This window comes from Apteryx mantelli, chromosome 2 (genome assembly GCF_036417845.1).
Source record: "Apteryx mantelli isolate bAptMan1 chromosome 2, bAptMan1.hap1, whole genome shotgun sequence".
NCBI lineage: Eukaryota > Metazoa > Chordata > Aves > Apterygiformes > Apterygidae > Apteryx > Apteryx mantelli.
Genome location: NC_089979.1, coordinates 98,001,312 through 98,021,210, shown reverse-complemented (window position 1 = coordinate 98,021,210; position 19,899 = coordinate 98,001,312). Strand labels below are relative to the sequence as shown.

Genomic DNA, 19,899 nt, shown 5'->3' with positions numbered 1-19,899 from the left:
ATCTGATAGCTTTGGCAACTGAGATGAAGTGAAGATAGTGAGGCTCCCAGGAACCAGCACACTCCCTGCTCCTGTGACAACCTCCTCCTGGCACTGCCTAATGTATCGGTCATACATTTCAGTTGATGAGGTGTATACAAAAATGCTGTATTCTTACAGATGATAATAGATGCTAAGAGGTACAGTTTATTTTTATCTTTTTCAAAAATGTGGAAATTACATTCGTAAAGAAATATCAGATCTCACACATTTTGTACCATTAGATTCCCAACACATCTTCCTTTTACTGCGCTTGTGCCTCACACATTTGCAAGGCAGTGCTGTTTTTTTTCTCTCTTTCTTTCCCTCTCTCTCTTACATATGGGTCTTACATATGATCCCCACACTTCAAATGCATTTGCCTGACCTGATCTGTGATCTACTAACCAGCTGCATCTGAAATCACAGACTGGGAGAGAAACTATGGCATGGAGATAATGATGGAGAAGTGCTTCATAGCAGATTTCTGCAAGAAAATCCCCAAGCCCCCCATACAACAGCTGAGGATGAGAGCCTTTCTTGTTCTACGTCCAGTGCGCCTTGGAGGTTTGATCATCACAAAATTGACAATTATCAGTGCATTGGTGTTCAGTTCTCCACTACATTCCCTGAGTCAGAATCCTATGTATGATAGTATAAAAAAGTTGAGAGGTTTAAAAAATGAATTTAGTTTATTTAGACTTCAAATTCAAGCAGCTGGAAGTGTGGATATCACATAAATAATGGCTTTGGGATCTAAATTCTGCCCTTTTATGCATATGTCATACAATAAAGCAATTCATTAAATGCCCACACACTATTTTTTCTGCTGAACTTCCTCTTCATTTGGTACAAAGGTGGATATTCACGTTTGCAACTTTCATCTAAGAAGATGGCATGTCTCAGACAGCAAGCGTTCTGACAATTTTTTAATTTAATAGGCTTACATTCAATCTGTGTATTTTGGGTCTTGTTTTTTTAGCTAGAATTGGCCTACTCTTTTACATACTTTAGATGTAAAATAGTTAATTTGCAATAGGAAATTTGTTAGAAACTGATTTCTCAGTGTTGATAAGTGATCTGACATATTTTAAAAGGGGGTGTGTCTCATAACTGATATTTTAGCTGCATCTTCACTATATACTTTTTCATTAGAATATTCTAATGACTGTGATAATTGAAGCAAATGGAAGAACATAACTGAAGCCATATATCCCACTGACTCACACAGGCACCAAACACTTTCATGATTAATATTCTTGAGCTTTATAGAAGAGTTTATAAAAAAAAAAGAGAAAAAGAAATAATAAGAAAAAAATTGCTTGTTTATCTGACATCCTATACCTTCATTACCTAGAAAACAAGTTTACTGTGGATTTATAATGTGACTTATTATCTTCAGAATCACAAACCTACTCCATTAATAAAAATAAGATTAAATGCACATTACTTTAAAACAACTTAAGGATGAATAGTTCAACTTTATCACTTTTTTTAGGACTGGATTTAATAATAGAAATTGGACTCAGCTGTATGGATTTTTCAAGGATATTATGGACCACATTTCCACAGACATTTTTATTGTTTCTGGCCCTCTAAAACATCCACAAAGTTGTGCCTTAACTGAGTAGTTTCTTCTGCTTATTTGTCTATGCAAATATTTTTTCCTGTTTTTGCAGGGTTTATTTTCATTATTGCTATTAAAAATAAAGAAAAGTTAATTTGAATATTATTTCTCAGATGTTTAGCTCCCACTGAAGTCAGTTGAAGTAGAATTAAGTGTGCGTGTTATTCAAAGGGGCTTTGTGCAAAGACAGTTTAGAGGATTCCATTATATAGAACTTTCTACAAAAAAATATTAACGATGTCTTTCTTGATGAAGATGAAGTTCAAAAATTGGAACATGAATTAAAACTCACCAAAAAAAAGAAAAATCTCATGATCTGTAAATAAAGACATGTAGAATTGAAAATTGCACTGGTTGTACATAAGAAACACATGCTCAATATAAGATTTTTCCCATTCAGTGGAAAAGCAAGCGGGAAGGGAGAAAGTGGAAATAAACCCCATACCATTCCCCTTGAATGTTTCTCACAGATCCTTTGGTAGGACTAAGTCTCAGCTACTTTTAAGCAGTTGTAGACAGATCTACATGCACATTTCAGCTATGTATCTCAGAACTGGATCCAAAGCAGCTCTCTGCATGAGCATGAAGCCACCTGTCATGTGCCCCCTCTCTCAAGGCTAGTGGGAGAAAATGTCTGTATGTTGGAGCTCTTTTCTCTATGAAAGTATCTGTGTCCCTTCTTTCAAAGCATCTGCTCCCAGGAACACCACAGACCACACACCCACCTGCTGGTGGAGCTCAGGTGCTCACCCAAGCAGTGGAACAGCTCTTACAGTGCCCCAGCCCCCTTCTTGTGCAAAGGGGAGGTCTCTCTCCCCCGTCCTGATGAGCGAATCCAGAAAAACACCATAAGGGACATTGAGCCAGAGAGAGAGACCAAGTGGGAATATGACACAGTTATCTCATGGTTCAGTCATTCTGCTGGGAATAGATTCCTGTCTCTGCTCCAGAGATTACATATTCATTTTATGCTGTGCTGTCACTAGCAGAAACAGCTCCATCTCAGGTGTGTTTTAAAAGAAAATGGTGACTATCCCTCTAAGAGGCAAATGCAGCTGGTGTTGTAGGCTGACTTGGAGAACGCCTACCAGACCGAGCCCTTCAGAGACCTGGGGTGGTGGCATGCTGTGGTCAGCATCCCAATCAAGGTTAGGCACAATCTCCTCACAGCTGGGAAGGTTGAGGCCTTTATGGGCATATGGAAAGACAGCGCAGGCATTCTTGAGTGTGTCTAAGGTCAAAAAAAGAACGTGTTCCTGGAACTGAGCGATCTCAAGGATGCGGAAAAAAATCGGAATTTTCTATTCCATTTACCTAGACATCTTGGCCCCTTCTCAGATATAGCCCTAAGCCCGTTTACAAAGGTTGGAGAGAGGTCCTGGTGCCTGTAGGCCTGTCCTTCCTAAAGACTATCTTTTTCCAAAGATCAAAACAAAAACAAAGTGGAGGACCTGCTCCCTGGCTACCACACCAAAGCACAGATTTACCATGTGAATCTAGGATGTATGGAAAGTTCACCCTCAGGGCTCTGGTCCATGATGCTGGTTGCCCACCTCTTCACACAGACCTGCGGTAAACACCCGTGATCCAGAGACACAGTAACTGTTCTCTATATCTCTTGAGGTCTGTTTCAAAGCTTCTCTCTCCTAAAGATGTACTGCAAATGCTTTAACTTCCAGCTACTTCCTTGGGGGGGAAGAAGAAGCAGAACTAGGAGTATTCTCACTTAAAGGGTCCTTAAAATACGTGAGAGAGATGCTGCAATATATTACTTCCTCTTCACTTGCAAAATTAGACCTGACTGGCTTCTCCCAGGCTGACAGTGGCCTGCAGCATGCCATTGACCTGGGTGCAGCACTCTGCACTGAGATTGGTGGGGAGCTCTGCATCGGGTCGATGCCCCACATACTGCCAGCAGACAGCAGGAACCTGTTTCAACATGAGGCACCTATGAGACTGCAGGTGCTGGAGGTCTATGGAAAGTTGAATCCTATCCACTAGCAGCTAATGTAATCATGTTGCTTGCTCAGATCTCCTGCCGATAAATGCACCCAGTTACTCCTAACTGTGTCCCTTACAAAATAACACCTCCCAGGACACCTACTCTTTGATAGTTTTTAACCATGATGCAGCTGCACAAGAAAAAATATTCATCAATTATAAATCAATTGAGGAAGAGAAATCTGCAGCTTGGTTGATTGCTCTTGTTGTCCCTGCAGCTCAATGATCCAGCCATAGAAACTTTCCAGCCTGTCAGGTCTATTTATATATTTATTATATTATTATTATTTATTATTAATTATTCAAAGTCTAATCATTCCTTACTTTGTAGAAAATAACTCTGCAGCAGTAATCTGTTGCCAAAGTGATCTTCTCTGTGGTGGGAGAGAGAGCGAGAAAGAAAGGGAGAAAGAGAGAAAGTGAAAGAGAGAGAGAAAGGGAGAGAGATTGCTTGTATTCCACAAATGGCGATGCAAGTATGGTGGGCCAGATGCAACTGTAAGCTCTAGCTATAGACCTCCCTCTCAGATTGCAGGGGTCTTCTTTAAATAGGTAGCTACTCTGAGAGAAAGAACTCTGTTCCTCCTCTCTTGCTTCTGCTGTCAATTCCCAGCCCTCGCGTCCTGAACAAAGATTTGCATGACGAGCGCCTGCTTTTAGCAAGGAAAACCATTTGCAAAAAATTTATTTCAGAAAGATGGATTATGCGTGCTTGTTGCTGGATGAATGAAAAAAACCACAAGTGCCTGTATAAGGAGGAGGAGGAGAGAAGGCAGACTGGAAATGTTAGGACGACTGGAGAGGACTTAGGGAAATTTCATCCTCTCTCCGAGAAACATAGCTGCATCACTAGGAGCGGGGGAGGGCGGGGAATACTATATCCACAGCTGAATAAAATCGTCATCATCATCATCTAGAACTCCCTACTCCGTAGGGGGAGAGGGATTTAATGTAAAATCTCTCCTCCTCGGCTGAAACAGTTTTGCAGATATTTTTCTTCTTTATTAAACTAATCGCAGTAAATATCATAGTATCCTAACATTTCTGGAGCTAACCGAGTAGCAGGGCAACTGTGGGGGGGGGGGGTTACTTTTTTTTTCTTTTGGTGTTGAGTGTTCCGAGGTGACTAAAGTTGCCTTGCTGAGCCTTGTAAAATCCTGACTTAATCATGTGAACTTCTCTGTAAGCAAAATAGACGAAACTTCAAAGGGTCAAAAACCCTTTAGGGATTTGTGAGGAGACGCCAGCAATAGATCCTAATCTGCCTCCAGAATCCTGGCTATATTTGTGCAAGGAACTGGTACCAGCAAACTCTCGAAGATAGAGATAGTGGGTTGATTCAGCCTTTATCCCCTTAGAGAGTATTGGCTTTGTGAGGCTCTAGGCAGCTCTTCAACGCCAGGGGAACTTGCCCAAACCCTCTAAAAATGAAGTACAGGAGTAATTTGAGATAATGACTTTGTAACAGGCTTGGGCAGACCTTGGACAGAAGAAATGAGAGATGTTATCACCCCAGCATTCCTCTTAAAATGCAGTTTTTCCCCCTGCTTATTCCCAGTTAGTCAAAGCTACATTAACATTCCATCCAGTGCTGCTAAACAGAATCTTAATTAGTCCTGATACTCTTGTGCAAGGGGTTTATTCATTGCACTCTTAACTAATGGTTGCTGTCAGAGTATTTTCTTCTTCTTCTTTGGGTTCTTTGGGGATATCGTGTTCTACTGCAAAGCATGACAGAAATGTAATGTGCATGCCAAAAAAAAAAAAAATGCTTGCGGATCTAAAATCTTGAGACTGAGGCTGACTCCAGCCCTGTCTAATGGTGAGACATTGTTAGGACTAATGAGAATAACTTCAGCAACAGAAATTTTCCTGCATCTTGTTTATCTTAAATTTTAATAGTACATACTTGTTCGCTCGCTTTTTTTTTTCCGTGACAGAAAACATTGCAAACTTGTTAGTGTTTTAAAGCAGTTCACGCAACTCTCACAAAATCTGCAGCCCTCTGTGTTTTGCATTAGCCACCCGTGGCTCAGTATTTAATGAGAGTCTGTAGGTGGAGAAGAATTAACAAGTTACTAAACAGCCGGTTGCTCTGGCAGGATCTTTCCCTCTGCATTATATCACATTTATAAGCCCGCTTTGCACTCGCCTTCCTCCCTCTGCGCCTTCCCCTCCCGTTTCTGGTTTACACACACACACACGAAACCATCTAGGCAACACGCCGATTCGGACCTGATCTAATATTAACAAGGTGAAACTCAACGTGCCCATTATATACATACGTATAATTTGATGTGAGCATCCCTCCACTTCCTTTGTGGTTCGGGGCTGAATCGTGACTGTAAACAGCCGGAACGCACAACACTAAAAAAAAAAAAAAGGAAAAGTAGCAGGGGTGACTCGCCACCCGCGCTAAATTGAAGCGATGGTTTCGTTCATCAGCGGCGGCAGGAATAGTTATTTGCCTGTAAATCTACGTTCGACTACACCGATCTCGGAAACACGTTTATAAGACTATAAATTACCGTTTCTTTCCTTCGGGGAGAGGGTAGGAAAGGAAGAAAAGAGATAGAGAAAGAGAAAGGTGTTTTTTGGAAATAGGAGGTCCATGTTATTTAGCTGCTGCTCACCCCTATTAAAGACTCCTTCCCAAAAGCTTGCCTAGCATTGATTACTCACAAAGAGTTCACAATAACTATCATGTAGCTAAACTAATTGAGACAATCATGCTAAGTTATAGTCAGTCTAAAAGGTACCATTGATGTGGTAATGCCTATAGAAAGTCAGACATGCGACTCACTACCATTTAATTGCTCCTTTAAACCTGTTATTACAATGTTAACTGGCTTAAGTATATATCGCTGCCTTTTATTGCCTTGATGTGACAAATTAAAACATACACTCTGGAAGCGGCATTCATTTGCGGACAGAGTTGCAGGAAAAAAGGGAGCTGGGCGATGTCAAACCTGTCAAGATGAATTAATTTTAAAAGTTGCATTTTTGCACTGTAATTCCCACTGCAGTTTTGTTGCACGGGGAAAGAGTATACGCACAACAGATGCGTATATAATATATATTATACGCGTATTCCGTCTCGCGCAGAACTGCCGTAAAACGAGCTTTGGTGCGCTAAAACCGAAACGTCCTTTTGGCTCTAAAACCTCGCTAAATGAGACGGAGGCCTGGGGGGAATGACGGTGAGCGCGTAGGGGGCCACGGCGGACTTGGCAGCTCGGCACAGCTCCGCACGCAGAGGCAGCGGCGCTTCGCGGTGCAGCCGCCGCTGGCGGACGGGTTTCAGGCCCGAGGGAGGGGGGCGGTCCCCTCCTAGGGTCTTCCTCGTGATGAAGTTCGGTGGAGCTCTAGCAAGGAGAGGTGGAAAAAAGAAAAAAAAAATATATATCTTGCTTCCCCATCCCCAGGGCTCTGCCAGCTTTGGGGATTGCTGAAGCCAGCGAGGCCGCATCTCCGCCGCCCGCCGCACCCCACGCAGCCTACGCGAGCCTGGCCGGCGGACCCGAGGGGCTCCCAGGTAGAGCCCCTCCGTTCCTAAGCGATCTTCAAGACATTGAAAATTCCCCTAAACAAGAAATGTTCAGCTCCCTCCTTCCTCCCCCGCCCTCGACCCTCCACTCGCGAGAAGATGTCAGCGGGTTAAAACGTCCTGCTTGCTCTCTCCCTTGATCTCGGGTAGAGAGGTAAGAGTTGCTGGCACCTTTATGGGACTCAGACCTGCTGGGACTACGAGAAGCGCCGGCCCCCGCTAACTTGATTGGCTTTATTCATCCCAGCTGCGCTCTATTTGTTTGTCATTTCGTCCTTTTTTTTCCTCCCAGAATCGTTATTTATGGTCTGAAAAGTAAAACGCGCCACGATTTGCCTTTACATGGACTCTTCTGCAAATAGGGAGGGAGACACCTCCCTTCTTCCCTCCCGCTCCCTCCTAGCGAGGGAGGCTGCCAAAAGAGAGGAGAGCGGGAAAAAAAAAAAACCTGTCTCAATCATTATCAAATCAGCTTTAAATTCATTACTCCAGAGCATTAACTAATTACCAGATCAGAGAGAAGAAAAAATAAATATTCCTTTAAATAACTGAAGGTAATTATAACTCTGTTGTTGACACTAACGATTAATAATTGATCAGAAGTTATACACAATAATTTGTCAATTTATCTCCCTATAAAAATGCACATAGTTATGATATTTTTTTCTTTTCCTAGGCGTTTTTTAAGAGCCTGAGCAACAGCAGCATCTACACGGGCACCACACAGAGAGCAGGAAGGCCTTTTTTTTTTTTTTTTCCGCCCAGATATTCGGTATTTTGAAATCGCACGTCACGGATGACACATGACCGGATGGAGCAGAGGTGACTGTCGCTGCCGGCCTGAACTGCCGCATGTCCGAGGAGATCTGGGCCCGGGTGACCGCACCCCTTTTCCTTTCCTTTGAGTCCCCCAAATCCCGAAAGGAGCAAACTTAACGGCGCGTTTCGGAAGCTGCACGGTGCCTCCCCTCGAAGGAGAGCGGCCGGGTCCCTCCGTCCCTTACTTCTGCTAAGGGAAAACGCAGCCGGCTCGGCCCGGATTGGATGTGAAATAGCGACAGTCTCCTGTGACTCAATGCTGGGAGCGGGGGAGAGGGGGGAGACACGGGTCCAGATTGCAGGAGCGCGGCTGCCACCTCGGCCAGGGTGCTTACAGGTAAAACGCTCCTCCAGGATACAGAGCCTTCCTCCACATCGCTCCCTGCAGTTATTATTATTATTTTAACTACCTAGGTACATGTGCCCTCCCGAGCGCACTTTCTTTCTGAAGTTTTAATAAAGACTCTGCTTCAAAGTCAGTAATCGGGGATTAGATGCATGGGTGCATTTGAATATTCACCGTGGATTCCTTTGTTTCTTAACTTTTTTTGCGTCTTTTTTTTTTTTTCTTTTGAAGCCAGGAACATATCTGAGTTATTAGTTACTGGATTAAAAACAAAGCGATGAATTTCATATTACTTAATGTACAACGTTACTACCATAATCATAATTGTTAACTTTACCACTATTCTTCTACTGCTGCAGCGAAAAGGCTCTATTCAATTAACTCGATCGTGAGAACCTTGCCCAAGCACCGGGGAAGTGTCTGAACGCAGAAGGCGACCAAAGGACCTATATGTAAATCCCGTCTCTCTCTCTCTCTCTCTCTTTCTCTCTCTCTCTCTCTCTTTCTCCCCCTCTCTCTCTCTTTCTCCCCCACTCCCTCAAAATTAATACGTAATAAAATCCTTCCGATATTGATTACGCTCCTGCTACCGTTTCTCAACGGTGCGTTGAGCCTTAACTCCGCTTAAGTGAGACGTAACATGCGACGGGGGCAGAAACTTCCAGAGGCGGCAGGTTTTTTCCGGCGTACTTGGCCCAGAGGGGCCGCGACGGAGCGGTCCCCGCGGTGCCGGGCGGCGGCCCGGGCTTCTGCCGCCGCCGCCGCACCATGGCCGCCGGCCTCCGCCTCTCAGCAGCGCACTGACTGCCCCTGAGCCAGGTGGGTCCACCAGGTAGGGCGGAATTAGACGGTGCACCTCGCAATTTGTTTCCTCGCCTAAAAATTATCCTTCCCCCAAAAGCCTCAAGACCTCCTCCAAGCGTGAGCGTTTGAAAAGCCCGACCTCTTTATTATTATTATTATTATTATTACTATTACTATTATTATTATTATTGTAATTATTATTATTGTTGTTTCTGCAGTCGCTCTCTTTATTAGGGGTAAGCATACCCGCGGCTAACATGTAAATGTAGTGGAAACAGAAACGCAGGCGTCTATTGCGATTTGTGTTAACTTTCCCCTTAGACGGGCCGGTTTCCCCTCAAGCCGCGACCTTGTGTGTCCAGGAGGGGTCCCCATGTCTGTGTCTCTGTCCGCTGCTGGCCTCCGCTGCGTTATACCCCCGTCCCCATCCCTTCCCCCAGTCTCCACTCAAACAAAGGTGGGTGACGCTTTTTCCACTCTCAAAGACGGTTGGTGAGCAGCTTTCCTGAAACAATAACTCTCTTATTGAGAACAAATGTTGACATTTGCAGGGAGCGAGGAAAAGCGCAGCCCAGGAAGTGCAAAGTGGAAAGCGACCCTCTTCCTATTTGACGACAGCGCTAATTCCTTGGGGATTGCACCTGAGATTAAAGCTTGAATTTCAATAAATCAGTTCTAATGAAACCTCTGGCCCTGAAGAGGGGATGGGTTGTCTTCCCCGCTCCGAAACGAGCACAGAAACGGGAGGGAGGGGGGAGAAGGAGTAAATATAGAAAGGGGTGTGAGATTTTAATCCCAACGGGCTGATTAGCATCATTACGAAATAGACTGTACACAAAGTGCTGGATTTTATCGTTCATGCTTCTTTCTCGCTATCCTGAAATAATCGCATTGTTTGTGCCAACAATCTAGCAAAGCTACACTTTCCTCCTGCTTTTAATTTTGATTATTAAATCTTGAATGGTGTTGAATTCTTGCCTATTATTGCTTGTTTTAAAAAAATACATATATATTTGCCAATCGTTTGGGTGTCGCCCATCTGAATCTATGAACCACCAGTGAATTTCTCAGAGGATGAGAGAAGTCCACTGGGTTTTACATACATAGTGAACACTTAAAAGCGAGTTTCCTAAGACTTTCTACTTTTCTTTCCAGAAAGAAATCCAGGTCTAAATACTAGCAAGGGTGGGTAAATTATGGAAATCTTTTATAATTCTTTGGGCGTATAAACATCAAAGGAATGTCGTTAGCCTTTCTTAATCTCTGCCACAGATTTATTTTATTTTATTTTATTTTATTTTTTTTTACCGATTGAAATGTACACCTTGTGTCCAACAGCGACCTGGAAACGTGGGTGGTGGGGGTGGACGGAGCAGGAGGAGGAGTGGGGGAAAGAAAGTTCAGATGTCTCCCCTAGCATAAAAAGTTTCCCTGTAAAATCTTCCTAAAGTGCACGGTAAAGATATTTTGAGCATGGTTGTAGTAAATATTTGCCTGTACATCATACTCTAAATTGGAGGGGAAAAAACAAACATTTCCTGAACTACTTTTAAGCTGTTTATCTAATTGTACTATATACTGCACACAGATAAAACTGCATTTTACCTCTATAAAAAAATACAGTACTATAGGAGCAGAGAAGCACATTCTACAGTACATGAAGCAGATGACTAAGCCTCCAACTGTAAAGATCTTCAGTGTTTTATATTTAGCTAGATGAATCTCAGAGTTTTCCAGAATTACAATATTAATTTCTGCCCTAACAGCTGAAAAACACATACATTTTCTCAGTCAGTTAGAACAGCTTTATATGGGTAAAATATGATGGGGATGGGGGGCGGGGAGGGAGGGGGAGAGCTGCATATTTGCATTTAAGAACCACAGCTTCCTTTCCCCCCATTTAATATAATTACTACATTTTTCCTGACTCCAGCCTAGAATGGCTCTTTATCCAGTTAACATTCCCAAGGCTGATGCCTGAAGTATCTAAGATCACTTTCAAATGCCCTTTCTAACAAGACCTGAGCAAGAGGCCACTAATTTTCACTGAACAAAAAGCCACTGGAGAGAGATCCGTTTGTCAATATCAACTGGTCCAGCAATTTCCCATCTTCAGACACATCAGCCTATCTGAGCTGGCAGATGTTTAGACAAGATTTTATAAATTGCTCAATATCAGACCATAATGAACCCCAACTGACCATTCCAAAGCAGCTAAAAGCATTCAGGATCTCCCCTGCTGGGATCTAATAATGCTCTCACACTGGAACATTATTAATCATGGAATAAAATAGATGAGCCTCTTGAAAAATAAGTGTATGATTGATTAAAGGGCAATCTAAGAAGCTATTATTCTTGTTTTATAACTGTAAATTATATTCACTCAATTTATCTTTTGGGGGAAATAAATGATTGTTCATTTCTTTTTTTTTGAAATTATATTATATGAGGATTCCCATTATTTTACCGAAAATTAAAATGATTGGTTAGCTGTTTTTATGAGTCCTATCAAGGTGGATTTCTAATGTGACTATCAAATTAAAGATGTGGTTCACTGATACAAAAGAAGACAAAAAAACATAGAAAATGGGGATTGGACTATTTTTGCTTCATTTTTTTACATTTGCATATTTTAGCTAGAAGCAGAAACAAAGAAATTAAAAATAAGCCATAATAAATTGCATTTTTTCCCCTAGAAATGGTGAATTTAGAGAACATTAACTCTAATAAAAAGCTACTTCACACTCAACATAAATAGTTTATAAGAAACATGCATGTATTCATCTCTCTCTCTATGCCTATGCATGCGTATATACAAATATGTATTCACACACATGTGTATATTTACAGTTTCAGTGTAACGGAACAACCCAGAAGGAATTAATTTATGCAAACCATATCTTTGCAGAATATTTAAATTGTTTACTCATTTTATGGTTTAAGCTGTACTAAGTGAAATTACAACTTTCGCCTTTTTCTAAATAATAGATTATTATTTTGGGGAAAATGAATGAAAAACACCATATTGTTGCAGACTAGTCTGTTTTTATTTACAATTAGAGATATAAATTAGTAAAGAATTCTTGTTAAACAACCAAAGATTGTATAACCATCAACGTTTCAAATAAAAACCAGGCAAAATTTATTTACAAAAAGTTCAGATTCCATTGCAATACAACTTGCATAAATTACTAGAAGCTTTATATCATTACAAAAATAAATATCAAATTTGTTTCCACTTTGTAAGGACTCAAGTTCTCCAATCACATCTTTATTATCTCTACTGTATACATCTTTTACAAATAAATTTTACAATAAATCCTATCACACCTATTGAATATATACCGTGGCAATGGAGTGATCAATTCAAGATATCCTGAGAAAAACAGATCTGTTTTCAAAAGTCACACATACGTTGGGGAAACTATACTATACCAGCAAACTCACGTATGTCCAACAAAATTCTGGTTTAATAATTAGAGTCTGAAGATTTAATAGTGCTCTGTGGTCTTCTTTTATACAGTGGCACAAGATATGATCCGCATTTAGAGATTTGTTATATATATTAGCTCGGGGAGAGATGATGGCTTTTTTCAAAGCAATTGTGACACCTACCTGTGGACCAAGGAAAAAACCAGATCATACAAAAGTCCTTCAATTACACGCTGACACCATTAAATCATAAAAAGGAGGTGAGGCAAATTTCTTTCTCTTCTACTTTCTTCTAACAAAAGAATTAGTTTAAAATATTGACAAGGCGATTTTTTTTGTTTATTTAACCCTAAATACAGAGGTATTACGAGTGCCATTGATAGCTAGGCAAACCACAGATAACATAGCCTGTTTAAGATGCAGGCTGATTTCTTATAATTGTCCCCTCTTATTTTAAATATATGGTCATTGCGTGAAATCTCACTTATGAGGTACAATTCTCACACTGCCACGTGAGCACAAGTCCTTTATTTTTAAGCAACAATACCTTTAAAGAATATTTTAGTAAAGCTCTCTTTCCATAGCATTTAAATGGTTCTTCTGTTTTTGCCTTACATAAGCAAAGAGTAGGCAAGATTAAGGAACTGGCTAACCTGACTTCAAAATGAGTATTAACCCGAGAAAGAAATGCCGTAATGAGAGGTTTAAAAAACAGCAGAAAAGAGTGTCTTACTTTGTAATCAGCCTCTTTTGTAATGAAACAAGAAATGAACGTTAAGCAAGTCTAGAGCTGTGCAGCATGTCGTGGACCTGATGCCAAATGATCAGTGTAATGGAAAATATTCCCACTTACTTGCATTGCTGTGTGATTGCACTTCTATAGGTACGGTTGTACTCCTACTGTGCAAACTTCAGTGGGATCTGTCAAAATATAACTGTCAGTTAGTCACAGGACACAGCTAGCTAACTAGATTATACAGTTTATGTATGTCCCAGCCCTCACTCGCACACAATTCATAGCTAAGTGGTTTAAAAGACTTTGGCCAAAGTTTTAGAATTGTCTTTATCTCGAGTATTTTTTTTTAATAAGACGACAAATATGTTTACGTAAAACCTATTATAAAAAAACAGGAAGTTAAAAGTGTCATGCTGCACATAGTTTCATGTTCAAGGTTAGCAATTATCTGAAACGAAAGGTGCAAAAAAAGTGAGGATACTGAAATCAAAGAGAGCAAAAGCAGTCTGCCGGGGGGGAAAAAAAAAAGGTAATGATACCAGTACTCTTTGGATATCTGTGTATTTACTTTTCCTTTTAAAAATGGCTTTTAAGCTGCATATGAAGCGTGCGAGATTGCTTGAAAAGCCGTCTTTCACATTTCCTCTCTTCGTTTTTAAAGGCAAGTATCGATACGATGGAGACATGCAATTTTTAATCCCCAGATAATACTATTGCCCAATCGTAGTGATGACAGCGCACTCACTGTTTTGTCCAAAGAAGGTTTCTATATTTAAAGTGTATAAAGAATTTATACTGGTTGCAAGAGGGCAGGGAGCAGGGGAAAGAAAGCGGCAAAAACAGATCACTTACCTTTCTTAGAGTCGTAACTAGAGGGCCTGTAATGTTCTAGCTGGTTAGTGATGGTTTTCAAAGAGTCACTGCTCTGCTTGTGAACAGAGCTGGCATTTAGGACAGTCTGACTTAGTCCCTCGTTTGAAGCCACTGCTGCGGAGTTGTATCTCAGGATTCCCTGGCTCTGGAGCGCGTTAAAGTTCCCATAGTTTGTATAATTGCTATAAAAAGGTGAGGTGTAATAGATATGCCTCCCCAGAAGGGAGGAGGGCGAGTAGGCAGCGCTGTGCGGGGTGGAGGCGGGGGTGGCCGACGACAGAGCCGGGGGCTGGCAGCTGGGGCCCAGGTGCTGGCTTTTAAGGTCCGAGGTGGCGATTTCGGCCAGCGACCAGAGTTTGGGCTTGGCAGCGGGCGTCGGAGGGCCGGGAGAGGCCTTGCTGGCGCTGCGGGCGGCGTCGGCGTGCGGATGGCCCAGGAGCGGCGCCTCCACCGCCGCCAGCGGCGACGAAGTGGCCGGCTTGGCCGGCGGGTCGCGCTCCCCGCCGCCGCCGCCGCCGTCGTCCTCCTCGATGTCCTCCTCCTCCTCCTCTTCCTCTTCCTCCTCCTCCTCGACGTCCTCGTACTTGTCCTTGCACTCCGCGCCCGACTCACAGAGGGGGTCGCCGGCGCGGCAGGGCAGCTTCTCGCCGTCCGACTCCGCGGAGCACGAGTGGTCCGTCAGCGAGTCCACTTGCAGGCTGATCCCTGCAAGGCGTCCGCCGGCGCGGAAAGGCACAGTCAGGGGCACTGACAAAAGAGCGCGGCCGACCAACACACGCAGCCGCGGCCACCGCGGCCGCGGAGCAGACGCTTGCAATCGCGGCCGCTGACGTGTAATTACATTTTTAGGAACATCCCCAAGGGCTAGCTCCGCGGCGGCACCCTGAGCCTCCCTGAGTGCGTCCTTGCGCCGCGGCGCCGCGCGGAGCCCGGCGGTCCTGCCGGCCGCTCCAGTCCGCCCGGCCGCGGGAGAGCAGCGGGGCGGTGGCACGGGGCGGGACGGGGCACTTCCCCCCAACCACGCGCCTTTGCGGTCGCTTCTGTTAGGCAACCCCCTTTTTCTCCCCTGCTCCCCAACCGCGGCCCGTGGGCGGCCCCCAGGGGGGGAGGCGCGACGGGGCGGGATGGGGCGACCCCGCACCCCGAGCCCACCTTCGTCCTCGGCGGAGGTTTCGTTACTCTCGGGCATCTTCCCCGGGCTTTCCTCTTTACTCCTCGCCCCGTCGCCTTCGTCATCGTCCTCGTCCTCGCTCTTGTTCCGCGGGGCCCAGGTCATCTTGTTCTCCTTCTTGAGGCGCCGGCGGGCGTTGGCGAACCAGGTGGAGACCTGGGTGAGGGTCATCTTGGTGATGATGGCCAGCATGATCTTCTCACCCTTGGTGGGGTAGGGGTTCTTGCGGTGCTCCTGCAGCCAGGCCTTGAGCGTGGCCGTGGCGTCGCGGGTGGCGTTTTTCCTGTACGCGGGGTCGTTGAGCTGGTAGGGGTAGGCAGGGCTGCCGTACGGGTGGTAGCTGATCGCTCCGGTCATCCCCGTCGTGTGAGCGTCGTAAGGGGAGCCCTGCACAGAACAAAACGGCAGGGTTGGCAATTTGTTATTGCTGATAGCCATTAGTAAGTTGTCAAGGAGAGATCGCTGGTTATATTTGTGTTTCCCCGGGATGGTGTCTTGTATTCATATTCTATTAGGGGGGGAAACAGCACCCAAAGGTCATTAAGTTATGATTCCCCCCCCCTTCCTCCGTCCAATACACACACGCGCACACACACACACGCACACTTACAGTCTCAATGTTTTAATCTTTCTGACCAATTTTAGCTCTTTGTAATTGAATATTTCCCAACATCATTTTTGAACAACGCAGACATTTTAAAGTCCCTACAGGTAGTGACTTGATATCTAAATTTCTCTCAAAAGTTCAAAAGATGTTTCCTTTTTTGCTATAGAAAATACAACAAAGACACCACTTAGCAATTCACTGCAATAATGCATTGCAAATCCAATTTGCAAATCAGAAGATATGCACCGTTTCGAATTGTTCAAATGCGATGTAATTAGCATTTTAATTAGCCCTTTAACGTTTAAATTGCGCTTATTTAAGCCTGCATAGTGCAAGAAAAGTTAAAGATATTGCTAAGGAACTTGCTAACTTTTAGCACGTTTCAGAATCCTACAGAATGGCGAGTCACAGGCACAAATTCACCTAATATTCGAGACAGTTCACAACCTCACTGCAGCTTCCAGCCACTCGCCTATTGCTTCTCAACAGGAAAAACAAACAAGGGAGATCCTCAGATGCGCGAATAAAGACTGCGCGACAATTTATGCATGTTTCACAAACAGAAAGAAAGAATTTTCCCTGTCACTTTGCAGGGAGAGCGAACTACCCTGCTGCCACCCCTTCCTAGGATCTCGACAGCGGCTCCAATCTTAAATTCCGGGTACAGGTCTTTGTGTGTACGGGACTAGATGTGTCTGACTGTGTGTGTATGTGTATAAAACTATATAAACATCTAGACGTGCAGTTTATTTATATAGCTTATGGTTTTATTTATATAGTTTATGCATAGAATACACACACATGCAATTGCAAATGCTCCTTTTAACTAATAAGGAGAAAGTGAAATCCGAAACTGCGGCCACCACAACCATCTTGGGCTTAAGCGAAGCTCACAGATCGCAAACAGATGCTCCTTTTCATTCCTAAAATCCAGTTAAATCATTAGCACAAAACACACTGAAAGTAAATAAAACAACACGGGGATAAAGCCCGCAGCGCCTCTAAACACCGACTTAAAAAAGAGAGAAGAAAAAAAAAGAAGGAAAAAAAAAGAAAAAAAAGAAACCCTCCCCTATCCTACCACAGCGAAAGGAGAAAAAGAGAAGGGGGCGGCGGGGGAATGATAGCCTCCAGCCCAACTGCCAGAGACGATCCGTATTTCTGTAATCGGGGCTACGGCACGGCTCTGCGATCCGCGGGGCGAGCCCAGGTCCCAGGCCCGCCGAGACGGCAGGCGGCGCGGAGAGAGGCGGCGGCCCGGTCCGGCCCCGGCCCGCCGCTCCGCGCCTCTCCGCTCCGCTCCGCTCCGCTCCGCCGGCCGGGCTGAGGGGCGACAGAGCAGGGGCGGGCGGCGGCGAAGCCGGTGCGGGGCACACACCGGTGCGGTGCGGCGTGGTGTCGGGGGCTGACGGTGAGTGTGTGAGGAGCCAAGCTGAAGATGATGAGGATGAGAATGCGGATGCTAATGAAGAAGGAGAGGATTGCTCTTCGGTAGTTACCATGTAGGAGGGGAATCCCGTGGCGGGGTCTGTGGAGTACTGGAGCGGGCTGGTGAAGCCTGTGGCCGCCGCCTGGGCGGTGAAAGCTGCCGATCCCGGGTAAGGGCTGAACGCCGATCCCGACGAAGACCTGGCCAGCTCCTCGCTCCTGGGGGCCGCCAGAGCCGACGCCCCGTACGCCGGGCAGGAGTACAGAGCCAGCGAGCCAGGGGGCTGGTAGAGGTAACCCTGAGGATAGGACATGACTTGCACTGGAGTGCACAGGAGCAGGGAGGGGGCGAGGGTGACCGGCCCTGCTGCTGCTGCCGCTCCTGGCGCTGCTTTCGTGCTCTCCCTCTCTCCCGCCCTCTCTCTCTCTCTCTCTCTCTCCTCTCTCTCTCTCTCCGGTTGACTCTGTGCAGTTATGTAGAGAATCAGAATCGTTATAGGCTCCCCCCCATGCGCACCCGCTCAGAATAAAAACAAACAGGAGGGAAAAAAATAAAGAACACCCCCCCAAAAGAGAAAATAAATCGAGTGGTCAGAAATCTAACCGGGAGGGGAAGGGCATCTGGGAGAGAGGGAAGAGGAGAGGGTTAATAAAAAAAAGAGAGAGAGAGAAAGGGAGAGAAACAGAAGGGGAGAGGGAAAAAGAGAGAGAAAAGCGAGCCCCCGAAATCAGAAAAGTGGCTGCTGCGTATGGAGTTCTACCCGCCAGCTAGCCAGCTCCCCCAGCGCCTGCGAGCCTGTATTTTGGGGGAAGTATAGAGTCTGAAGTGAAGAGTTGAGGGAAGGAGCGCTCGAGTTTCCGAGGGACATTGGAAAACGGAGCTGTCCGTCAGCGCGGCTCATCTGCATAGAGCGGTGGACCCGCCCCCGCCCGCGCCGCTCTCGCGCCGGCCCCGCCGCCTGCCCCGGCCCCTCCCGCGGCCGGGGAGGGAGAAAGGGAGGCGGGCGGAGAGGCAGGGAGGGAGGGAGCCAGGGCAGGCTTTGTAATGCAAGCCAGCCTCTCCGGCAGCCAGCACACTGCTGGAGCTCCGCGATGGTACTGCCGATCGGCTCCTCCGCACGCGGAGCACTGTAAATGCTTTTTCATATGCTCTCCATTGCGCTCCCTCTTTCTCTATCCACAAGGGGGGAAAAAAAGAGAGAGAATATATACTTATATTCTCTATGTATATGTATATACACACACACACCCCTTCTCACACGCACTCGCTGCAGCTCTCGCAATTTATGCTGCACACACACACGTATCACATACATGTGCGCTTGCACGCCTGTTGGTACGTACACACTCAGGCTCGACGGAGCCGAGCAGTGATACAAGGGAAGAGCACTTCGTAAAAGTATTGCCCTATATGGTAGGAAAGAAGAGCAACTGCTCAGATCAGCACAGCCAGAATCGTGCTGTTCCTGGCAGCAGGAGATTTCCAGTTTTGTAAGTTGCCACAAAGCAGTCAAGATTTAGTCGTGGAGCGCGTTTGCACATGAAGGAAAGAGAAATCCTGATCTCTGTTTCATTTCTATTCTTCCTGGTCTGGTGCATGGAGAAGAGGCCTGGGTGACTCCTTCCGGGGGGCTAGGTGTCCCCCCCTTTTGCAGTTCAGATGAATCTCTCAGAATACACTCACAATGTAATTAATTTCACAAATAACGTAATCTTCCCCCCCTCCCCTTCGGCCCTGGCCACCATCAACTTCTAGACCTTGGCAGCTCTGCTGCGGTCCAGACATAAGAGGACGAGATGAAGTCATTGATCTTTTCTTCTTTATTCAAATATAAATAAATGCATATATGTGTGCGTATTCTTTTTTTTTTTTCTTTTTCTTTTCTCTCCAGGACGGTTAGTCTGGAGAGACTCTTTAGAAAACTGTGGTTAACTGCACACACTTGAGCGCTGGCCTTTGGATGCTGGGACCAGCTCCAGTGTCCGTGCTCTGTCTTGCGGCCCCGATTCATCCCGGCTCGTCCCGTGGCAATGCCGAGGCCGTTCCCCTCCGTGCGTTCATCCCTGGCCCGTGGGAAGCACACTGCCGTGTGCGCAGCCCTCGACACGTCTGTCCTACCGGCAGCCCGCGTAGTGGGTGCGGGCAGAGCCGCCCCTGCGCGCCCACGCTAGGCCGCTGCGCGGCCCCGGCCCGCACCTGCGCCCGCCGCGGACTTCGCCCCGATAGGGCAGGATGCGGCCGGCAGCGGCTGCCCCAGCCTCGCAGCCTGCAAACGCCGAAAGTCACCAGCAAGCCCATTCGCCCGCAATAGGGACCACATCGAGAGACCGGAATGAGTCCCTGAGTTGTTGAAATAATTCTTTAGGCTCGCCCCCCCCCCCCCCCCAAAAAAAAGGCTAATCAAACCGTGTGTTTTATTTTTGCAACATCTGCGATTGAGCATTAGCCCGTATTTAGCCAAATAAAGTCGCTGTTAAGTTTACGCTCGA

At 45.5% G+C, this 19,899-nt stretch overlaps 1 protein-coding gene across 1 annotated transcript; it reads right to left on the bottom strand.

The window, feature by feature from the left end:
- Window positions 1-12,285: 12,285 nt before the first annotated feature.
- IRX2 (iroquois homeobox 2) lies at window positions 12,286-17,762 on the bottom strand. Its single transcript, XM_067292422.1, has 5 exons — window positions 17,481-17,762; window positions 15,356-15,761; window positions 14,183-14,908; window positions 13,448-13,515; window positions 12,286-12,777 (listed from the first exon to the last, which is right to left on the bottom strand). The coding sequence occupies exons 1-4, from the start codon at window positions 17,721-17,723 to the stop codon at window positions 13,472-13,474; spliced, it is 1,419 nt and encodes a 472-aa protein (XP_067148523.1). The 5' UTR covers window positions 17,724-17,762; the 3' UTR covers window positions 12,286-12,777; window positions 13,448-13,471.
- Window positions 17,763-19,899: the final 2,137 nt, after the last annotated feature.